The sequence below is a fragment of the Schistocerca serialis genome, chromosome 8, assembly GCF_023864345.2.
Source record: "Schistocerca serialis cubense isolate TAMUIC-IGC-003099 chromosome 8, iqSchSeri2.2, whole genome shotgun sequence".
Taxonomy (NCBI): Eukaryota; Metazoa; Arthropoda; class Insecta; order Orthoptera; family Acrididae; genus Schistocerca; species Schistocerca serialis.
This window is the reverse complement of record NC_064645.1, coordinates 471371709-471392033: the sequence shown is the minus strand read 5'-3', so window position 1 is coordinate 471392033 and position 20325 is coordinate 471371709. Positions and strand designations below refer to the sequence as shown.

The window sequence follows — 20325 nt, the reverse complement described above, 5'->3', positions numbered from 1 at the left end:
CATATAAATTTATTGAAAGAAGATACAGAGCTGGGTTTAGTGTTATTTTGCAGGGAAACACATCGAGTTTTTTTTACCTTAAGCCAAAGATGTTGTATGTGGCTTCCGTTGGTTGTCCTGCACACATCCCACCGGAAGTCAATTTCTTCCCAAACTCGCTGTAGCATTGCAGGTGTAACTTGCTCAGTGGTGGCCCTACGAAATCGATGAGGATGACCAAGAACGAAATGTTTACTTCATGCAAGATGGTGCACCACTCCACTGCCTGGCCGACGCCTGGGATTTTCTCAGTGACCGCTTTCCAGGTCAATGGATTGGCCGTGATGCGCCAATTGCCTGGCCCCACGTTCTCCACACGTTACACCACTAGATTTTTAAAATGGGGATTCAACAAGGATATCGTGTTTGTACCTCCTGTACCGGCTTCTCTGCCTGAAGAGCAAGAATTTACCGCAACGTTGACAAAACGTTGTCTCACTCGCTCACCGACGTCGTCAGATGTGCTTGGACGACCTGATGATTTCCCATGTCTTACCGAGCACCCTGTTTCTACGGAACATTTATACCAGTGAAGGCAGCCATCTTTAACGCAACTGCCGCTAGCGCTCCTTACGGTGTGATTCGGCACTAGCGAACTACGCGAGACAAAACTTGATGTATTTCCCCACAAACTGAGATTAAAATCCCCTTTGTAGGTACTATGAATTTTGAAAGTTGTTAAGTCCTTTCTCCAACACCCTGTATTAACACAGCAGACTGTATTCGACCGTCTTCGAGGATGCAGAATTCGTCACACACGAATAATTCTTTGGTGGGCAGCACTTACCAGACGCCAACTGGATAACGCTCAAAAGGGTGAGAACAACGGTTTGTGATAGGGGCCACCGGGTGAGACAGGTTTCCACTGTGGGGAAACATGTTATTGCGGACAGATCCAGAGTCTGGAACATCTTCTTCACTGACCAAATATAAACGAAACTGTAAATAAGCATGAACTGCTTTTACCACAGAAAACTACTGAAACTGACGGCGGAAATTGGAAAACGAAGATACAATGGACTTTGGACTCGGAAAATAAAGTAAAGTAGCAAATGATGAGACTACCTGACGTTTGATTCTTATAGCAGATGTCGTCAAACGCTTCGTACAACCCTGCAGTTCCTCCGCATCCATTCTTATATGGTCTAACATTCTTCTAGACAACTTACGCGCAAAAAAATTTATGACTCTGCGTGTCAGATCGTGTGTCCTGATTTTCTAGTCATAGCACAACGACAGTTTAAGACAAAACTAATAAAGTGAAAGATGAATATTCATTGTTCGTGATCAGGTAGCATATAATGCCACGTGACACACACTACAATCAAGTGACTCGGAGTAATGAATTATAACGGCGACTAAAGGCATAAAAGCCGGTGCCGAAAACAGAGGCGTTCTTTCCGATCAAGGCCAAAGCTACCGAAGAGAAATCTTATGATTGAGGTTAATGGGAAACAAATTAGGCTGTGAGTATTTTGAGCGATGATGACACGCTGTTGCATAGAAGGGAACACATTTATTTCGAGGTAGTTATTGCATGTGCGTAATGTCTCCAATCTTATGCTGTAGTCTTGCGTGTTTTTTGTTTTGTCAGGAAGCACTAATCAAACTTATCAGGTTCTGTGAGTTCTGCTACACTTTTTCTGTGTGCACCCATAATTCAGTCACCTCTGGAGGCATGTTTCAATCGAAGAACCTTAGTTCAGCTTTTTACAAAAGTGTGAAACACTTACTTCTCCTGTCCAGCTGTGAAAATTACAGGAATCGCATTCTTTCTTTTTGTATTGTTTTCACTTAGCGTAACTTCAGCAATAGTTTCGTTGATTGAATAAGGTCTGTTCTTATTTAACAGTAGGAGTATTTAGGTAGAAACAATGTCCTAAGACGATATATGCTCCTCTATATTTACAGTCATTAGTACAGTCTGTAAATGACAATATAGTACATGGGCGAGAGTTTTCATCGTACCTTTCCCCTAATTGCTATTCCCATTACCTTATAAACCGAGGATTGGTAGAAAATTTGACAACACTCATGACATAACTAATTTAGTCCCTTAGTTGTGGAGGATCCCAATTCAATTCCCGGCACAGCCAGATATATTTGCTGTGGGGGAGGACTGGAAATGGTTACTGTTAGCAGCCTGATGCTAATAGACGTGAGAAGTAGCGCCTCCAAGATGTTGCAAAATCATAAAGGCCGGCAGGAAGTTGCGCTGCGCCCGCATCCTCCATATCGCATCCGAATTAAGCCTTTGGCAGAGGACGACACGGCCGCCGGTCGGAACAGTATGGTCCGTAAGGACTGGAACGCGGGGAAGTCTGCTTCACTTCTCGGTGGCCGGCGAATATTTCGTCCTGTGTTCTTGGGACACGACCTTAGCGTCCTACGAACTGCGTCATTTCGCACACTATTTCTCTAGATACAGAGTATTTTGCAAGTCTCTGCCTGAAGATAAAATGTTATTAGCGTCAGACAGTGTACTTTAATTAATATATTTCATTGTCTCTTTGCCGCTGAAAATGAGGCCACCGCTGAATAATTTTCAGCAAACAGCTAAAGTGATATGTAGCATCGTCCCTAATAAATTTCATCAAAAACATTCCTGCCACTTCGTCCGCAGCTCGTGGTCTCGCGGTCGCGTTCTCGCTTCCCGAGCACGGGGTCCCGGGTTCGATTCTCGGCGGGGTCAGGGATTTTTCACCTGCCTTGAGATGACAAGGTGTTTGTGTTGTCCTCATCATTTCATCATCGTTCATGAAAGTGGCGAGTTTGAACTGAGCAAAGGTTGGGAATTTGTACGGGCGCTGTTAACAGCGCAGTTGAGCGTCCCACATACCAAACATCATCATCAACATTCCTACCACTTCACATAAGGCGCGACCGAGGTCACAACACTGTTTATCACTCTCTATCCAGAATGATAGGTTGACATCTGTGGCCTCAAGAAAATGGCTCTGAGCACTATGGGACTTAACAGCTGTGGTCATCAGTCCCCTAGAACTTAGAACTACTTAAACCTAACTAACCTAAGGACATCACACACATCCATGCCCGAGGCAGGATTCGAACCTGCCACCGTAGCAGGCCCACGGTTCCGGACTGCGCGCCTAGAACCGCGAGACCACCGCGGCCGGCTGGCCTCAAGACGAAAAACTTCAGAACACCAGGTCGTCTGGTACTTTCACAGAGTAAATGCCAAATTCTAGTCCCATTAGGTACCTTTTTTTCAGCTTACCTTTCACCAGAGGTGAAGCACTAGATCATACCAGACTGACGACAACGGGTGGAACGTACTAGAAGTCGTTTACAGAAATACGTTCAAGATTTCAGCTGCATTTATTAAAGAATTACATTAACAGAGGTAAGATTTTTCTCTCTCTGCTTTACTGATTAATGTCTCTTTTATGCTAGTTTTTCTATACCGGTAATTAACACTAACTTTGGGGGTCGATTGTTTATAATGTTCCTTGTCTTGTAACTAGTCTCTTTTTGTTAATGTTAATTGTTAGTGTTCATTCATTGCTTCGTAAGTCTTAGTTTAGACTCATGTTGGATTTTAGAGCAAGTGATTTTTTGCGAGTCGGTGCCCTGTTACATTTATGTCTTTCTCTTTCCTTAGTCTCAAGTCTATAGGGCATAAGTGCATCGTCATTTGCTATTATTTGGAATTAAAACCTTACATAAGAATAAACCTTCGGTGCAAGTCTTGCCTAAGACTGCAGGGACTCGAGACAGCTATTTCGCGCTTACAAGGGGCGGTGCTTAAATCTGGACAAATTTCAAATGGAATTTTCCGCCATATCGTAGTTCCGCCGAAGGTAGCGATTGGCGTTCTTGAAAGCCATAGGCTTCTAATAAACAGCCAGAACCTCAAAATGACCGAGATATTACGAACAGGTGCGGAGTACAGCCGAGGAGCCGCGATTATCGAAAGATTTCGCGCTGTGCGCTCGTCCACTGAAACAGTTCGATTCTTCGGGTACCCGAGATGAACTGTTTTCGATATTGTCGCCAAGTGTAATGCTTCGGAGAAGTCTGGGGAAGATTCCACTAACCCGAAGAGAAAACCTTATTCGAGGAAACGCGTGTCACGAACTGTGGCAATCATAGAAAAGGCTCAGGCACTGATTTCGGAGAACCAGGGGCTATCGCTGAGGAAATTGGCGTCAGTATTGAATGTTAGCGAACGCACAATGCGTCGGATGACAGAGGAGGATCTTGTACGAGCCATTTAGTCCAGAACTGGCTTTCGGATAACGTTGACATGCTCTGTGGTCAAAGGAGTTCTGGCCCCCGAATAGCTCGGATTTGAGCCCATTCGACTACTACGTTTGCAGCGTAGTCGAAAGAGTTACCAATTAAGACGAGGCACCCTAATGTCGCTTCTATACGCACTACTATCGAAGCAGCATTCGCAAATATGGACAACACTGTTTTAAAGAGTGCGTGCGATCGCTTCGGAACAAGATTGGAGGCGATCATTGCGTCTGAAGGGGGTTACACCGAGTAATGTTACTCTTGTAAGATACCACTACTTATACGTAAAAGGATATTCATTTTCATTTATATTATGTTTTAATAAATTTGCTGTTTAGAAAGTTTCATTTATCCGAATTTAAGCGCCGCACCCTGTACACACCACACGTTCCCTCGGCGGCAGAACTGACCCAATGGCGCCAGGGGCTGCCAGTCTGCACTGCGGAAGAGGTCCCGGAAGTGCTTTACGGCCTTTTTTGTACGGGAAGTGGCGGCCGTTCCCAAGGTGTAGTTCGCACCTCTTCGCGAAGCGACACGTGTCTGTTCCTTTTACGATGGCCCGCACCAGCCCACCCTTGGGCCGAAGACAAGTCGGGGGCTAGAGATTTCTCGCGGTAGGCCGGCTCGCCCGCCTTACGTAACGTGTAATTTGTCGACGAAACAGCGCTAGTGTTACACGCGGGCACGTCAACACCGAGTGTTATGTTCTGGAGGCTGCCGGCTTCCTATTATCTAACCGAGTTGTCAACTGCACGGAGCGACGTAAGAATCCGGGCCTCTAGGCCACAGCTCACGCGTGGTGACAGGCTGGATTCCGGGCTGACTTACGTGTCAGATGTTTCCGGCAAGGCTGGAACCCGTGTGAAACTTTTTGTGTTTACAAGCGTCATTGTGAGCGTTGTAATGAATAAACAGTTTTATGTTACTTTTCTTAACGCTTCCGTACTCGAAAGGTTAACGTCGCTGCCTTCGTTGCGGAAGGATCTTGGTTCGATTTCCGGTATCTCCTCTGATTTTTCTGACAACGGAAACTCCCCATCGCACCCCCCTCATATTTAGTGGTAAAATGGCCCATTGGATAGCCCGTCAAAAGCTGAACACAGATCAAGCATGAAAACAGGAAGAAGGTGTACTGAACTGTGGAAAAAGGAAGCAAAATAGAAACAGTGAACGGTCCATCCTTAATATCTGCAATATCCAACTACGTCATAGAGCGTAGTGTCGTGCTTGTGTGGTCACGGTGTTAAACTGCGAAGCGGGAGATCTATGTTCAAATCTCCCTCGTGCCCTATATGTATTTTTTTTTTCACGAAATTACGAACTGTCCGTCCCGTCATTGACATATCTGTTCGCTGTATTCAGATCTGTTTATGTGTTGTGGCGTGATGTCCGTTTTCAACAGCGACATATAACGAAGTGACCTCCAGACGTGCGTACCTTCTTTTTTTTCTACACAGGTACCACATGTATGCCTCTTGCGTTCCGTTTTGGAAGTTTTGACTCTTGAATTCTTTCGTTGTAACACAGTTCACACCCATTTATTTCTTGTTATCATTTCTGTGAGAGGTCCGTGAGGCATCTCGCCCTCTCTTACTGTTCGTCACAGAATATGGACCATGTGGTAAGAATATATCACCGTCACAACTAAATATGCTGAAAGTCAGAGCAGGTGAGATGCCGTATAGGCCTCTCACAGAAATGAGCCGGCCGAGGTGGCCAAGCGGTTAATGGCGCTACAGTCTGGAACCGCGCGACCGCAGGTTCGAATCCTGCCTCGGCCATGGATGTGTGTGATGTCCTTAGGTTAGTTAGGTTTAAGTATTTCTAAGTTCTAGGGGACTGATGACCTTAGAAGTTAAGTCCCATAGTGCTCAGAGCCATTTGAACCATTTGAACCACAGAAATGAAAACAACCAATGAACTGGTGTGGACTATGTGACAATGAAGGAATTCAAGAGTCAAAACTTCCACAAGTGTAAGAATCGCCGGCCGGAGTGGCCGTGCGGTTCTAGGCGCTACAGTCTGGAACCGAGCGACCGCTACGGTCGCAGGTTCGAATCCTGCCTCGGGCATGGATGTGTGTGATGTCCTTAGGTTAGTTAGTTAGGTTTAATTAGTTCTAAGTTCTAGGCGACGATGACCTCAGAAGTTAAGTCGCATAGTGCTCAGAGCCATCTGAACCATTTTTTTTTTTTTTTGTAAGAATCATAACGTGTGGTACCTGCTTAGAACTAATTGGAGGTACGTACGTCTGGAGGTCTCTTCGTTACACGTTGCTGTTGCAAACGGACATTACGCCACGACACACACACACACACACACACACACACACACACACACACACACACACACACACGCACGCACGCACACAACTTTGAACATAGAGAACAGATACGTCAATGACCAGACGGGCAGTTCGAAATTTTGTGAAAAAAAAAATGAGGTGCGAGGGTGATTTATACCCAGATCTCCACCTTCGCAGTCTAACACCGTGTTGTAAGTCAGGGTAATGTGAATGATGAATCTGAAATTGTAAAGTTCACTCGGCTCTGAGCTTTATTTATATTTTTGTTATTTTATTCACATCCTTCTCGCGGGCGAGAGTGTCACCAGCAGAAATTTCCAATCTTCGTCCACGTTATAAATGAAGAAAAAATAACAAAATGGCTCTGAGCACTATGGGACTTAACATCTGTGGTCATCAGTCCCCTAGAACTTAGAACTACTTAAACCTAACTAACCTAAGGACATCACACACATCCATGCCCGAGGCAGGACTCGAACCTACGACCGTAGCAGTCGCGCGGTTCCGGACCGAGCGCCTAGAACCGCTAGACCACCGCGGCCGGCAGAAAAAATAACATTACATTTTTGATTTAATAACATGTGATATTGAAACATTATTTAAAAAATGATGTTTTCTCGAGTAATCGGTAGGTTAACAGCTTGTATAAATTGTTTGAAAGACTTCATTTCCACTTATGGTTTTCTACATTGTATGACATGCTATCGTAAATTTCGACATTAAGCCATTTACGAGGACAATTCATGTGTTAGATTGCACCTATGACTTGATTCATATTGTGCAATGGCACTAATTGTGGCAGTATGCTGAAATTTCCGTAGCATAACACGAAATGTAAACAGCCATAAGCGGAAATGACAACTGAGCTGATGATCATATAATGTTATTGCGACAATTGTTGATGATGGCGAAAACAGCGATATTGATAAATGTAGCAGTGTATGAAATGAAGAATTCAAAGTGGAAGGATAGGGGTTATCCGGCTGATTGGGGATTCTGAGTGTGAGGACGCAGAAGAGCTAGAGGGCACTTTAATTTCGAGGTAGGTGTTTTGGTCAAAAGTCTTTTGTTAATATGGGATTTGGTGCCTGCTGTGGTACAATGGAAGCCAGGCCATATTTATGGGACAGTGAAAAAGAAAAGAAAGGAGAAGTTGCTGTTGGTTAGCAGCAGGTAGGAAAGCTGCGTCTTTTACGTACTGGAAGTTGGAAATGGGCAAGAAACTCAGAGGAAACGAGTGAGAGGGTCTGACATGCGAAGTTGACGGTGTGGGTAAGAAAAACAAGGAGTTGAACAAATGTGCCTGACGCTTTAAGAGAGAGTAGGCCTGGTTGTGGAACTACACTGAGCGCTAAAGAAACTGGTACAGGGATGCGTATTCAAATACAGAGGTATGTAAAGAGGTAGAATACGGCGCTGCGGTCGAAAACGACTATATAAGGCAACAAGTGTCTGGTGCAGTTGTTAGATCGGTTACTGCTGCTACAATGGCGGGTTATCAAGGTTTAAGTGAGTTTTAACGTGGTTTTATAGCCGGTGCACGAGCGTTGACACAGCATCACCGAGGTAGCGATGCAGTCGGGATTTTCCCGTACGACCATTTCACGAGTGTGCCGTGAATTTCAGGAATCCGGTAAAACATGAAATATCCAACATCGCTGCGTTCAGAAAAAGACCCTGCAAGAACGGGATCAACGACAAATGAAGAGAATCGTTGAACGCGACAGAAGTGCAACCCTTCTGCAAATTGCTGCAGATTTCAGTGTTGGACCATCAACAAGTGTCAGCGTGCGAACTATTCAACGAAACATCATCGATATGGCCTTTCAGAGCCGAAGGCCCACTCTTGTACCCTTCATGACTGCACGACACAAAGGTTTACGCCTCGCCTGCGCCCGTCAACACCGACGTTGGACTTTTGATGACTGGAAACATGTTCTGGTTGGACGAGTCTCGTTTCGAATTGTATCGAGCAGATAAACGTGTACGGGTATGGACACAACCTCATGGATTCATCGACCCTGCATGTCATCAGGGGACTGTACAAGCTGGTGGAGGCTCTGTAATGGTGAGGGGCGTGTGCAGTTGGAATGACATGGGACCCCTGATACGTCTAGATACGACTCTAACAGGTGACACGTACGTAAGTATTTTGTCTGGCCAGCTACATCCATTCATGCCCATTGTGTATTCCGACGGACGTGGGCATTTCCAACAGGACAATGCGACAGCCCACACGTCCAGAATTGCTACAGATTGGTTCCAGAAACACTCTTCTGAGTTTAAACACTTCCTCTGGCCACCAAACTCCCTAGACACGAATATTATTGAGTCTATCTGGGATGCCTTGCAATGTGCTGTTCAGAAGAGATCTCCACCCCCTCGTACTCTTAGGGATTTATGGACAGCCCTGCTGGATTCATGGTGTCTTTTTCCTCCAGAATTACTTCACACATCAGTCTAGGCCATGGCATGTCGTGTAGCGGAACTTTTGCGTGCTCGTTGGGGCGCTGCATGATATTCGGCAGATGTATCAGTTTTTTTGGCTCTTCAGTGTATTTATTCGATTGCACCTATGATTTGATTCAAATCGTGCAATGGCAGTCATTGAGTATGTTTGAAAGCTCAAATTTCAGTAGCATAACACGAAATGTAAACAGCCGTAAGCGGAAATGACAACTTTCAAACGCTGAACTGATGATCGTATAATGTTATTGTAATAGTTGTTGTTCTTGTATGATGGTGAAAACAGCGATGTTGATAAATGTAACATTGTATGAAATGAAGTCGAACTGGGAGGCTAGGGGTTATGCGGCTCAATGGGGATCCCAGTATGAGGGCTCAGAGGAGCAAGAGTTGGGCTGTAATTTTTAGGCATGTGTTTTAGTCATGAGTGTTTTGTTAGCATGAGCTTTGGTGCCTACTATGGTACAACGGAAGCCAGGCCATATTTATAGAACAGTGACCGGTTGGTTAGCAGCAGGTAGGAAAACTGTGTATTTTACGTGCTGGAAGTGGAAAATGGACAAAAATGCAGGGGAAATGACGAGGGTCTGAGTTGTAAAATTGACGGTGTGGGTAAGAGGAAGAAGGACTTGGAGAAGAGTGACTAATGCCTTAAGAGAAAGTGGGCCTGGTCGTGGAACTGTTTGGCTCGTACATTAGGAAGGAAAACTGCATGAACGGTAGGCTGATCTGATGTAGGGTGCACTGTCTTTGGTTGATCCAAGCGAACGCTTATGAGGAAGCCAGTTTTATCACCGATAGCAAGACTTGGCGAAGCATAGCATAGGCGGAAGCCTTACTCACCGACGGCGACTTTGGTGACTCCTTAGCGGGCTTTGACTCTTGGGCGGTGGGGGAGGCACTGGTCGCTGCCAGGAAGTGCAGGATCAGCGTCGCCAGCGACACGGCGCTGAACGCGGACGCCATCTTGCGTCTCGTTGTAGTTGCTGCTGCTGACGATCCGGCTGCTGCCCGTGCGTCTGCAAAGGAAAACCGCAGCCTGAAGATGAGGTTTCGAAGACACGCCGAAACGTTACGAATCGAAAATAACTAAGCTCTACTGCAGTTTGCTGTTCTGGAATGTGCCGGAAGAGGAAAAGCGAAGTAAAGTAATTGAGATGTGCATGGGTAGGTAAGCATAATATAAAGAGCCTTGCACGACATTTGCTGCTGTTGCAAGAGGAGTGAACTTAATTGCTGCTAGTTGCCTCACGGAACCGCCATCTGCTTCATCACGCTCGTTCGCCTTATTAACTCCAGCAATAACCCTATATATTTTAGCAGGCGAGCTAAAATTGAGAAAGAGAAAACATAAGAATACAATAAAATAGAAGGAACAAAATATAATAAATCCAGTACTACAACCAGTTATCTCATGAATAGCATTATTAAGTAGCACTGTTCGTTCACTGTGCTTCATTGTAGGACGTAAGCCTGTTCAGTAATGAACGACCACATTATTACCGTATATTATGTGTCTCTGCTTACCCACATAAATTTTCACGCTATAATGAAATGAACTCATAATGGATCACATGAAGCATTTCAGAAGTTTCGTTCACGCTTATTTTAATTTAAAAATGTATTTATAAAATCGCCTTCGTAAGCTTCGTTGCAATCTCTGGTGTGCTGTTGAGCTAACGTAAGAGCAAGTTTTGTAATGTGATCGGAACACCTAATCTAATAATTCGTTATCACCGCAACAGAAGCTTCCTCAAATATACCCAAAGACATCCCAGAGGCTGGCACTGCCTCTTATTTATACATATTCGAATGACTCTATTCTTCATTTCAGAACTTCAGGATAGGTGACAAAACGTACTCTATTCGAACATACCTAAGATTCGTGGTAATGTCCTAGCACTGTGGCCTCACTTTGTCGCCCAAACTAAGTACTCCAATTGCTGGTAAACAAACAGAATCAATCGATTCTTGTTATTTCACGGGAGATGGTTCAAATGGCTCTGAGCACTATGGGACTTAAAATCTGAGGTCATCAGTCCCCTAGAACTTAGAACTACTTAAACCTAACTAACCTAAAGATATCGCACACATCCATTCCCGAGGCAGGATTCGAACCTGCTACCGAAGCAGTCGCGCGGTTCCGGATTGAATCGCCTAGAACCGCTCCCCCACCGCGGCCGGCTTCACGGGAGAGGAAAGTAGATTTTTCTACGGGAGAGGAAATGAATTTCTTTTTAACAAGAACATGTCAGGCTTACAGCACAATGCGACAAAAAGCTATGTCAAATTTGCTTAGATTATTTCGTTTAAGTTTCCAAATTTTTTGTGGTACTTCTGATTAGGAAGTGATTTTTAACCCGAGTAGTTTTATTTTTGTGATTTACATTCATTCGCACTTAGAACGGAACGAATATCTCACGAAAATATACCGTCTGACTAAACAAAATGGCTGTAATGATTGCACTAACGCGCCGTTGTATTGTGAAAGGAAGCAAATGATGCTGTTCCATGCCGAATGAAAAATGGGACCCTAAACAGGGACTTTGACAATTAGCATTATTTTACTTCCTGTGGAAGGAGCACAAAAGTGTATGACTGATATAACGTGTGGAAATACATGGTACAATGAATAAAGTAGTTTAGCGATGACAGGGAAGAAGGCAATCATATTAATAAACTGTTCATGACTCAATCACTAACAGCTGGAATGAAGAAAGGAAGCTTATGGTCTAACATCCAGTCGACAATAAGATCATTAGAGACGAATACAAGTTCGATTAGGAGAGGCAGTCAGCCCTCGCTTATCGAATTAGGCATCCGATATCCTCCTCAAGCAATTTAGGGAAATGGTGAAAGATATAAATTTGGAAGGGTGGACTGGAACTTTAGCCGATGTCTTCCCGAATGCGAGTCTAGTGATCCAAAGACCGAATCACCTCGCTCTATTGAGCATTGGCTCTAATGGGGAATCCCGTATTGTCAAACTGGACAACGTCCTCCTCCTTGTAGCTTGCTGTTGCCTTCCTAAGACCTGTTACGGTTCGCCGTGCATCTCTGGCGTATGATAATCGCACCGTACGCGTATGTACAGGTCATGAGTCTGGCGATAAGGACAGCACTGTTAAATGTTGTGTTTCGAGGAAAAGGAGGTATTGCTAGTTCTATACACAAGGCAAATGACAAATGCAATTCTAAGCGCTATATTTAACCACTGTGATATTATTGTCGTCTTCATAGAATAAAAAAATAATAAAAAAATAAAAAAATGAAGAAGTACTTTAACCGAAATAGTTCCAAATCTGTTCACGCGTATCACCTTCTCGGCCCTTGCCTCCGATACTGTGAATCGTATTGCTGTGCAACTGTATGAGGCCAGAAACGCGTTTAGAGACTTAATAAGCGGGTGTGAGATGACCATTGAACTTTCCGGTTGAATCTGAACCTTATTACACTATCACCAATTAGTTCTGCTCATTCACGGAGATCTCTTACCAGAGTAAATTCATGATAACAAATAGTGTTACTTCGCACTTACTTTTAATGTCTGCAACAGTTCTACAAGGTTATCGTAGTTGACGAAACTGAAACCGTGCCGTGTTATAGCGTCACACTCATTTTCACTGATACACTACTGTTGACTCAATCATGCTCTGCATCTTCATCTGTACTCCGCAAGCCATCTTACGTCGTGTGGTGGGGGTATTTTTTATATCGTAGTCATGTTCGCTCCTTCTGTCCCAGAACGAGTGTTGATAATCCTCCGTATGATCTTGAATCTAACTTTACCATTTTCGCATTTTTTGCCAGATATACGAAGGAGGAAGCAACATACTGCTTGACTGTTATGGGAACGTACGTTCACGAACTTTTAACGGTAGACTACACCATGATGCAGTAACATCACTCTTGTAAATTGTGCCATTGGAGTTGGCTTAACCCTCCGTGACGCTTCCGCGCTTACTAATCGAACCTATGACAAAACGCGCTGCTCTCCATATGGTTTTCCCTATCAGTTCCTATTTTCTCTGTCAGTCGTATTTGGTAACGGTCGCAGACCGTCGAGCAGTACTCAAGTTATAGTCGAATGAGGGTTTGTAAATTACCTGTTTCGTCAGTGGACTACACTTCTTGAGGACTCTTCCAGCGAATCTCAGCCTGGGATCTATCTTCCTTACGATTACTTTTATGTGGTCGTTTTATTTTAAATCGCTTCTTATGCACACTCTCTAATATTTAATGGGTGTGACTGCTTCCAGAGATTGACCTGCAGTCGTGGAGTCATACAATAGCCGTCTTTCAGCCAATTTATATGCAATATCTTGTATCTACTTAAGCGGAGGGTACAGTGCCACTCCCTGCACCAGGCGTCATCCTCTGCAAATCTTGCTGCGTTCTCTAACATCGCGGCATCTTTGCTTGTACACCGGCATCATTCGCGGACAGTACAATGGAGTTTGGTCACGCTTCAACACAAGACGTTAGGCTCAGACGCATTTACAGCTGGTTCTGTCATCGCAGCAGTCATTGCCCTATGAGGGTTGCACACTTCAAACGTTCGGAATGACCTCTGCAGAGATGTCGTTGAACAGCCGCAACATCCGCCTTCTATTGCTGTGCGGTCTGTACACGTCGCAGGTCTACCACGACTGTGCACGCCAACTTGCCAGAAAAGTGACAGTACGCCTAAAGTGTAGTTCCTTCTTTTGAGAAGGCAGCTAATAGAGAAAAAACGTCCTACACGAATGATAACAAGGTGACTTGGCCAAATGCCGAGGCATTACCACTACCAGTGTGTCCTGAGAAACAGGAAACGGCGGGCGGAGAAACCGGGTCGCCCGTGGCCCTGCGGTGGGCATTTCCTGACAACCTCGCAAACCGGTGATGCCCAATCGCGGTCACTGAAAACCTGCTCGAGCGGACCCACCGCCCAAGCACAGTGGCAGGGAAATAAATGAGCAGCTTAATTTTAGACAGTCGTCGGGCTTGTTAGAGTAATGAAACTCGTTCATTTGACAAATGTGGGGGATAAAGTCCGTCAATGCCTTCTTAAAGGAACTATGTTCATGAAACTTCTTTGGGTGGCGAGGCAAATATTGTGCCTACTGAGCTATGCAAGCGCAACCAGTTGTTTCCATTCTTGCAGGAGGGTCAGTCCCGGAAGGTATGCAGGGGGACTTCTGTGAAATTTGGAAGGTAGGACAGGATCTACTGGCGGAGGTAAAGCTGTGGGCGTTGGCCGTGAGTCGTGCTTGGACAGTGTAGTCGACAATCACTTGCCCATGAGAGGCAAAGGTCCCAGGTTCGACTGCCAGTCCGACGCAGAGTCTGCAAAGTTTCAAATCAGCGAACATTCCGCTTCACAGTGAAAATTCGTTCTGAGAACTATATTGACGTTCATAAGTTGAAGGGCTCTTAGAGACTCACGTAACAATATGATGAGCAGAGACAATATATGCACTTAATGGTGCAGACATGAGACACAGTGATAGGGATGTAAGTTTTACCGTGCCCATGGCCACTGCTGACACGAGATGTGGGTGTCTTCTGGCACATTCGGCAAGACAACGATGCTGCACGGATATAGCTCTTGGTCAGCTTTGGCCTAACTGATATGGATTGTTTCGCAGCTTTCAAAATCTTCACTCTAAGTGTGAAATATCGCTACGAATATTCAGCTCACGGCAGTTCCTCAGTCGTCTTCTCTCACTGGTGTGCTCAACACGAATCTGCTGGCTGATCATTCATTTTACTTTATCCCCCTACAGTATCCCGCAAACGACCAGTACCTTCATTATACGAGAACTTGTCGCTCCCGGTCTGTGTCATGATGGTGTGATGAACACATCACATACAACAGAGTGCTCATGTGGCCCCCAAAGTCAATTCCCCCCAGTCCTACACCTAGGATGTCATCGAGTGAAATGTGTCGCCTAGTTCTGCAAATTCTCCGAGGATTGTGGGCAGTGATTAAGTAGTCATACATTATGATGTTTCCCCATGAAATTAGGTGTGTCGGGGAGTCACTGGCATCGAAAAGGCGAAAGGGCGAGTTATATGCTGTTCATTAGGAGTGTGTAATGCAATTGCTGCGCCTGTGGCGTGTGCAGAAACCGCAAACGCGAGAGGGAGACGAGGACGTCACACCAGGCACGGCGGTTGCAGTACCCCGGGGGTATCTAGACCGGCGCGGCGACAGGTAACGGCGACGTCCTTGTGTCCGCGGCAGATGGACTGAATTCCTGACCTTATTTGCGGACGCGCGACGAGACAGCGCGGGACTCGGTACAGACGCGTGCGGAGCACTCCGCCTTACGAAACGAGAGCACCCGCGCTCCGGCTTACGTCACGGCCTGTTACACGGGACTCCGAGCAGTCTGACAACCAGAGTAACTCGTTCTATTCCCCTACTCATGCTCTGCACCCAATTACGAGTTCCTTTATTTATGCGTATGTGCTTATGGAAACGCATTACCCGGGGTTAAGGTTGGGCATGATTGTTATCAGTAATAATAATAATAAATACTCAAAATGATAAATACTCAAAATGCGAGCTCTCAGACAAAAACCTGTAGTAGGCACATTTGCAGATGTCAAAAGAGCATACGATCCAAAAGACAGGCCCTCACTGTTCCAAATTTTAGAAGAGAGGGGATTAGATCCCACAGCACGAGAAATCATAAAATAAACACTAATTGGCATGAAATCCAAAGTAAAATTTATGGGGGAGACCTCAGAACCCTTCGACATTCAGACAGGTGTGAGACAAGGTGATGGACTCTGTCCTATTCTGTTCAACGTAGTTGTAGACAAAGTTATAGAACAATAGGAGAAAGAATTCAAGAAATGTGGAGTTTGGAAACCAATCCGACAGGGCGTTGCCAAAAAGGACCGCTACATACCATATCTTGCATTTGCGGACGATCTCGCCATACTAACAGAGGATAAGCAGACTGCAGTCAAACAGCTGGAAATGCTCAAAGAATGTGCAGAAAAAGTAGGTTTACAAATTTCATTTGAGAAAGCTGAATTCTTTTGTTCAGAAACTGAAATTGCAAGCTTGAAAACAAAATATGGTAAAATTAACAGGGTTCCATACATTAAATACCTTTGAGAATTCATCGAACCGGCAGGTATTGAAAAAATCTCAAATCAACATCGCCTCCAAAAAATTAAAAAAGGACTAGGGTTAACGCAAAACTTCTACAACAAAAAATCTGTGTCAAGAGGGGCAAAAATTTGACACTACAATACTGTCATAGAACCAGCAGTCCTATATGCAAGTGAAACACTAACCCTTGACCGAAAAGCAACAACTTGAAAATGGTTCAAATGGCTCTAAGCACTATGAGACTTAACTTCTGAGGTCATCAGTCCCCTATAACTTAGATCTACTTAAACCTAACTAACCTAAGGACATCACACACATCCATGCTCGAGGCAGGATTCGAACCTGCGACCGTAGCGGACGCGCGGTTGCAGACTGTAGCGCCTAGAACCGCTCGGCCACTCTGACCGGCTAAAGCTTATTATGACCAGCCTTTGAATAATTGTGAGGACACTGGGCGTAAGTGTTACTCCGAGACGAAGGGGTGGGCACAGGAGAGGAAAACGAGGCAAACTGTATGTAGCAGACAATATTTGGTGGTGTGCCAGAACCAGGAAGTAAGCCCGAATGAATAACTTCGGATGAGACATTAAAACAATCCACGACTTTCTCCGTCATTGTCGACGTACCGTTTTGATCCCTGTCATTACCGAGCAACACTGGGTGATTTTACAGGGTGATCGAGAGGTCTCTCACATGAAAAGTAATCAGGTGCAAATATGTATGTTTATAATATGTGTTTTATTTTACAACTTCATCCACATAGCACAAGCTCAAAATGATTGCCCTTTTCTTTAGCGTATGCATAAACTCGTTTTACCGTGATTTGACGGCACTTTACGGGCACGTTGATACTTACGTTGCTAATCTCCATTGTTAAGTTCAGATTTAGTTCCGCTAATGTGTGCTGCCTCTTTTATATACAATTTATTTAAGTTATCCCGACAGGAAGGAGTCTGGAGACGTTACATTGGGAATATGTGGGGGCCATAAGCCTTTAGAGATGATTCGACAACCGTAAAAGTCGCCTGAGAAATGGGTTCATTAGATGTGTGACGAGTAGCGCCGCCCCTCTGCAACCAGCAGTAAAGTTCATCCGCCTTAAGAAGCGAAATAAACAGTGTAATGAGGTTTGGAACATAAATCTGTTCATCAGGGTTTCAAAGAAATTAGGACCCCCTATTCGATTCCACAATACAGCACGCCGCACTCCACTTTCTGGCGGTGAAAGGTGCTTTCTTGCAAGACATGTTGAATTCCAGTTGACCAGATTCCTGTGTTTTGACTATTCATGTTTCCAGTAAGATGATGCCACCCTCGTCAGTGAGGAAAACAGGATCCAGTTCTGGATATCAACAACCGATCGAAACAGTGAGCAGTACGCTAGATGCTTTTCTTTATCCAACGCCTTCAATTCCAGCACAATACAAATATAATATGCACCAACTGCATCGCTTTCTGGGAAATACCATACAAGAAGTTAGACTGAACAGTCTCTTCGAACGTTCTGAAGGCGAACGCAGCATCGCATCCCTCACTTCAGGCAGTTTACCGCCCGTCAAAATGGCTGGTCCTGGTTTTACTCTTATTTGCATCTGATTTCGCATTCCATGAAACAAGCGGTGCTGTATCTGGGTATTTCCCTCAAATTATGTCAAAATGGTTCAAATGGCTCTGAGCACTATGGGACTTAACATCTGAGGGATCAGTCCCCTAGAACTTAGAACTCCTTAAACCTAACTGACCTAAGGACATCACACACTTCAATATCCGAGGCAGGATTCGAACCTGAGACCGTAGAGTCCTGCGGTTCCGCACTGAAGCGCCTAGAAACACTCGACCACACCGGCCGGCGATTGTGTCAACAAAGCCGTGAGAACGAACAACTGCTAAAATACTGTTCAACACTGAAAACTCGTTACTCTTGGGTAAAATGACATCTTTACCAAGCAATGAACTGCGCATGATTTTGTAATATTTACTGTGTTCGAACATCCTGAATTGCGTCGAAGAAAACGATCTAGTAATGACTGCTATCGGCAGGGCATTTCAATTTGATTCCGTATTTCTAGAATTCCAAAAGGCTTTTGAAACCGTTCATCACAAGCGGCTTCTAATCAAAGTGCTTGCCTGTAGAGTATTGTCGCAGTCGTGCTACTGGATTTGAAGGGCAACTCGTTTTGTGTTATCGCGAAACATGGGAAAGAGTGTCATGGGTATGATACGCGAGTTGGAATGGCCATCACTACAAAGAATGCGTTTATCATTAATACGATATCTTTTGACAAAATTTGCATCACAAACTTTCTCCTTCAAATGCGAAAATATTTTGTTGATGCCACCCTACATAGGGAGGAATGATCATCTTAATGAAGTAGGTAAATGAGGCTGCGCACAGCAAGATTTGTTTATTCGTCCCACATGCTGATTGGGACTGGAAAGGTGGTTCAGTGAACCTTCCGCCAGACACTTATGCGTAGATATAGATGTAATATTACATTGGCGTCTGCGTTTGTTGTCGCTAATACCTGTGGTGCTACCTTGCTGTGGCTGCAACGCAACTGCTATTCACGGACACCTTTTTGTTTACACTTGCACAACTTTTCGATCGCACTGTAGCAGCTCACCTGAGGAAGAGCAGGGAAGGGAAAGCTGGGCGCCGGATAGAGCGCGTGTGCGTTCTCGGCTCGGCAGGGGCGCGCCAGCACCACCAGTGTGTCTGCCGTTCGCGGCGCGGGGCGGCGAGGCGCGGCGCGGGGCGTCGTTACGCAAGGCGTCGTTCCACACACACACAGCAGACGCTGCCGCGGCGGCGCCGCCCCTCATTAGCATACAGATTGCCCTCCAGTGGCCGCTCCGCTCCGCCGCTTCCGTCCCTCCTCGCACTTTTTTTTTTATAACACTCGCCGCCCCGGCTTTTCTTAGCGTATTTAAATTTGTTTGGATTTCTTCCGGTATCGGCGGGAAGTAAAAGTTGAAGCCGCTGTGGCGCCATGTGCCATTAGCATAGCGACGAGACGCCCGCGAAACCCTGCCCCCCCCCCCCCTCCACCCCTCCAGTTTAAAGTAACTGTAAGGGTAATCAGCCCATCAACTGCCTATAAGTGGGCAATCGAATTCCATCTTCAGCGAAAGGCCAGCTGCTAACAACCGCACGGACTGTTTCGGAAGATCCGGGTGTCTCGTAAATTGTCTACGACATTGCCAACTCATTTCTAAAGCTACGTTCTGAAGACCCATGAAAATCGGATATTGCCGACTGCATAGCTCGACAACGTTGTCCGGTAGCACTGTAGCCCAAGGAATTGCAGGCACAGTCAGATGGAAGACAACTGTTGACCGGCAATGTTTGCGGTAGCACATTTAGGGACAAGAAGTGTTTACATAGAGTCACACTAATGCCACAAAATAAGCGACCGTGAGCCACTGGAAGTGAGTCTACTGCTTTTACATCACACGAGCTGGTCGTTTTTGGAGCATCACCTTCTACCAGCTTTGCGAAAGAAGCGGCAACACTTTCTGCGCATCCCACCCATCATTTTGCACGACAATGCGCGGGCGCATACACCTCAAGCTGTGGCTGCTCTGTTCGGTCGTTGGGACTGGGAAGTACTGTACTATCCACCATACTCCCCGGACTTAAATTCAAATGGTTCAAATGGTTCTGAGTACTATGAGACATAACTTCTGAGGTCATCAGTCCCCAAGAACTTAGAACTACTTAAACCTAACTAACCTAAGGGCATCAGACACATCCATGCCCGAGGCAGGATTCGAACCTGCGACCGTAGCGGTCGCGCGGTTCCAGGCTGTAGCGCCTAGAACCACTCGGCCACGCCGGCCGGCCCCGGATTTAAGTCCTAGTGACTTTGATTTGATTCCGAAGATGAAGGAGCCACTTCGTCGCATTTGCTCCAGAACTCTTCCAGAGATTCGACAGGCAGTAGACCGCTCCATTCGCACCATCAACCGAACAGGCTCTGCTAACGGTATACTACGCCTTCCACATCGCTGGCAACGGGTTCTACACAACGCTGGTGACTACTCTGAAGGACAGTAACAGGTGCAAACATGTAACTCTTTTGTATCGGTTCTGAATAAATAGTTGCCACTATTTAACTTTCAATCTACGTATAATAGGAAGTCT

General features: G+C 45.4%; 1 protein-coding gene across 3 annotated transcripts in view; it reads right to left on the bottom strand.

Annotated features, from left to right (window-relative positions):
- Window positions 1-20325, bottom strand: part of LOC126416096 (A disintegrin and metalloproteinase with thrombospondin motifs 1) — a 498682-nt gene that overhangs the window by 376800 nt on the left and 101557 nt on the right. For all 3 annotated transcript variants that reach the window (XM_050083591.1, XM_050083593.1, XM_050083594.1), the window contains exon 2: window positions 9914-10089. In XM_050083591.1, coding sequence (XP_049939548.1) covers window positions 9914-10036 — 123 coding nt within the window. In that variant the 5' untranslated portion in view covers window positions 10037-10089. The remainder of the gene's footprint in view (window positions 1-9913; window positions 10090-20325) is intronic.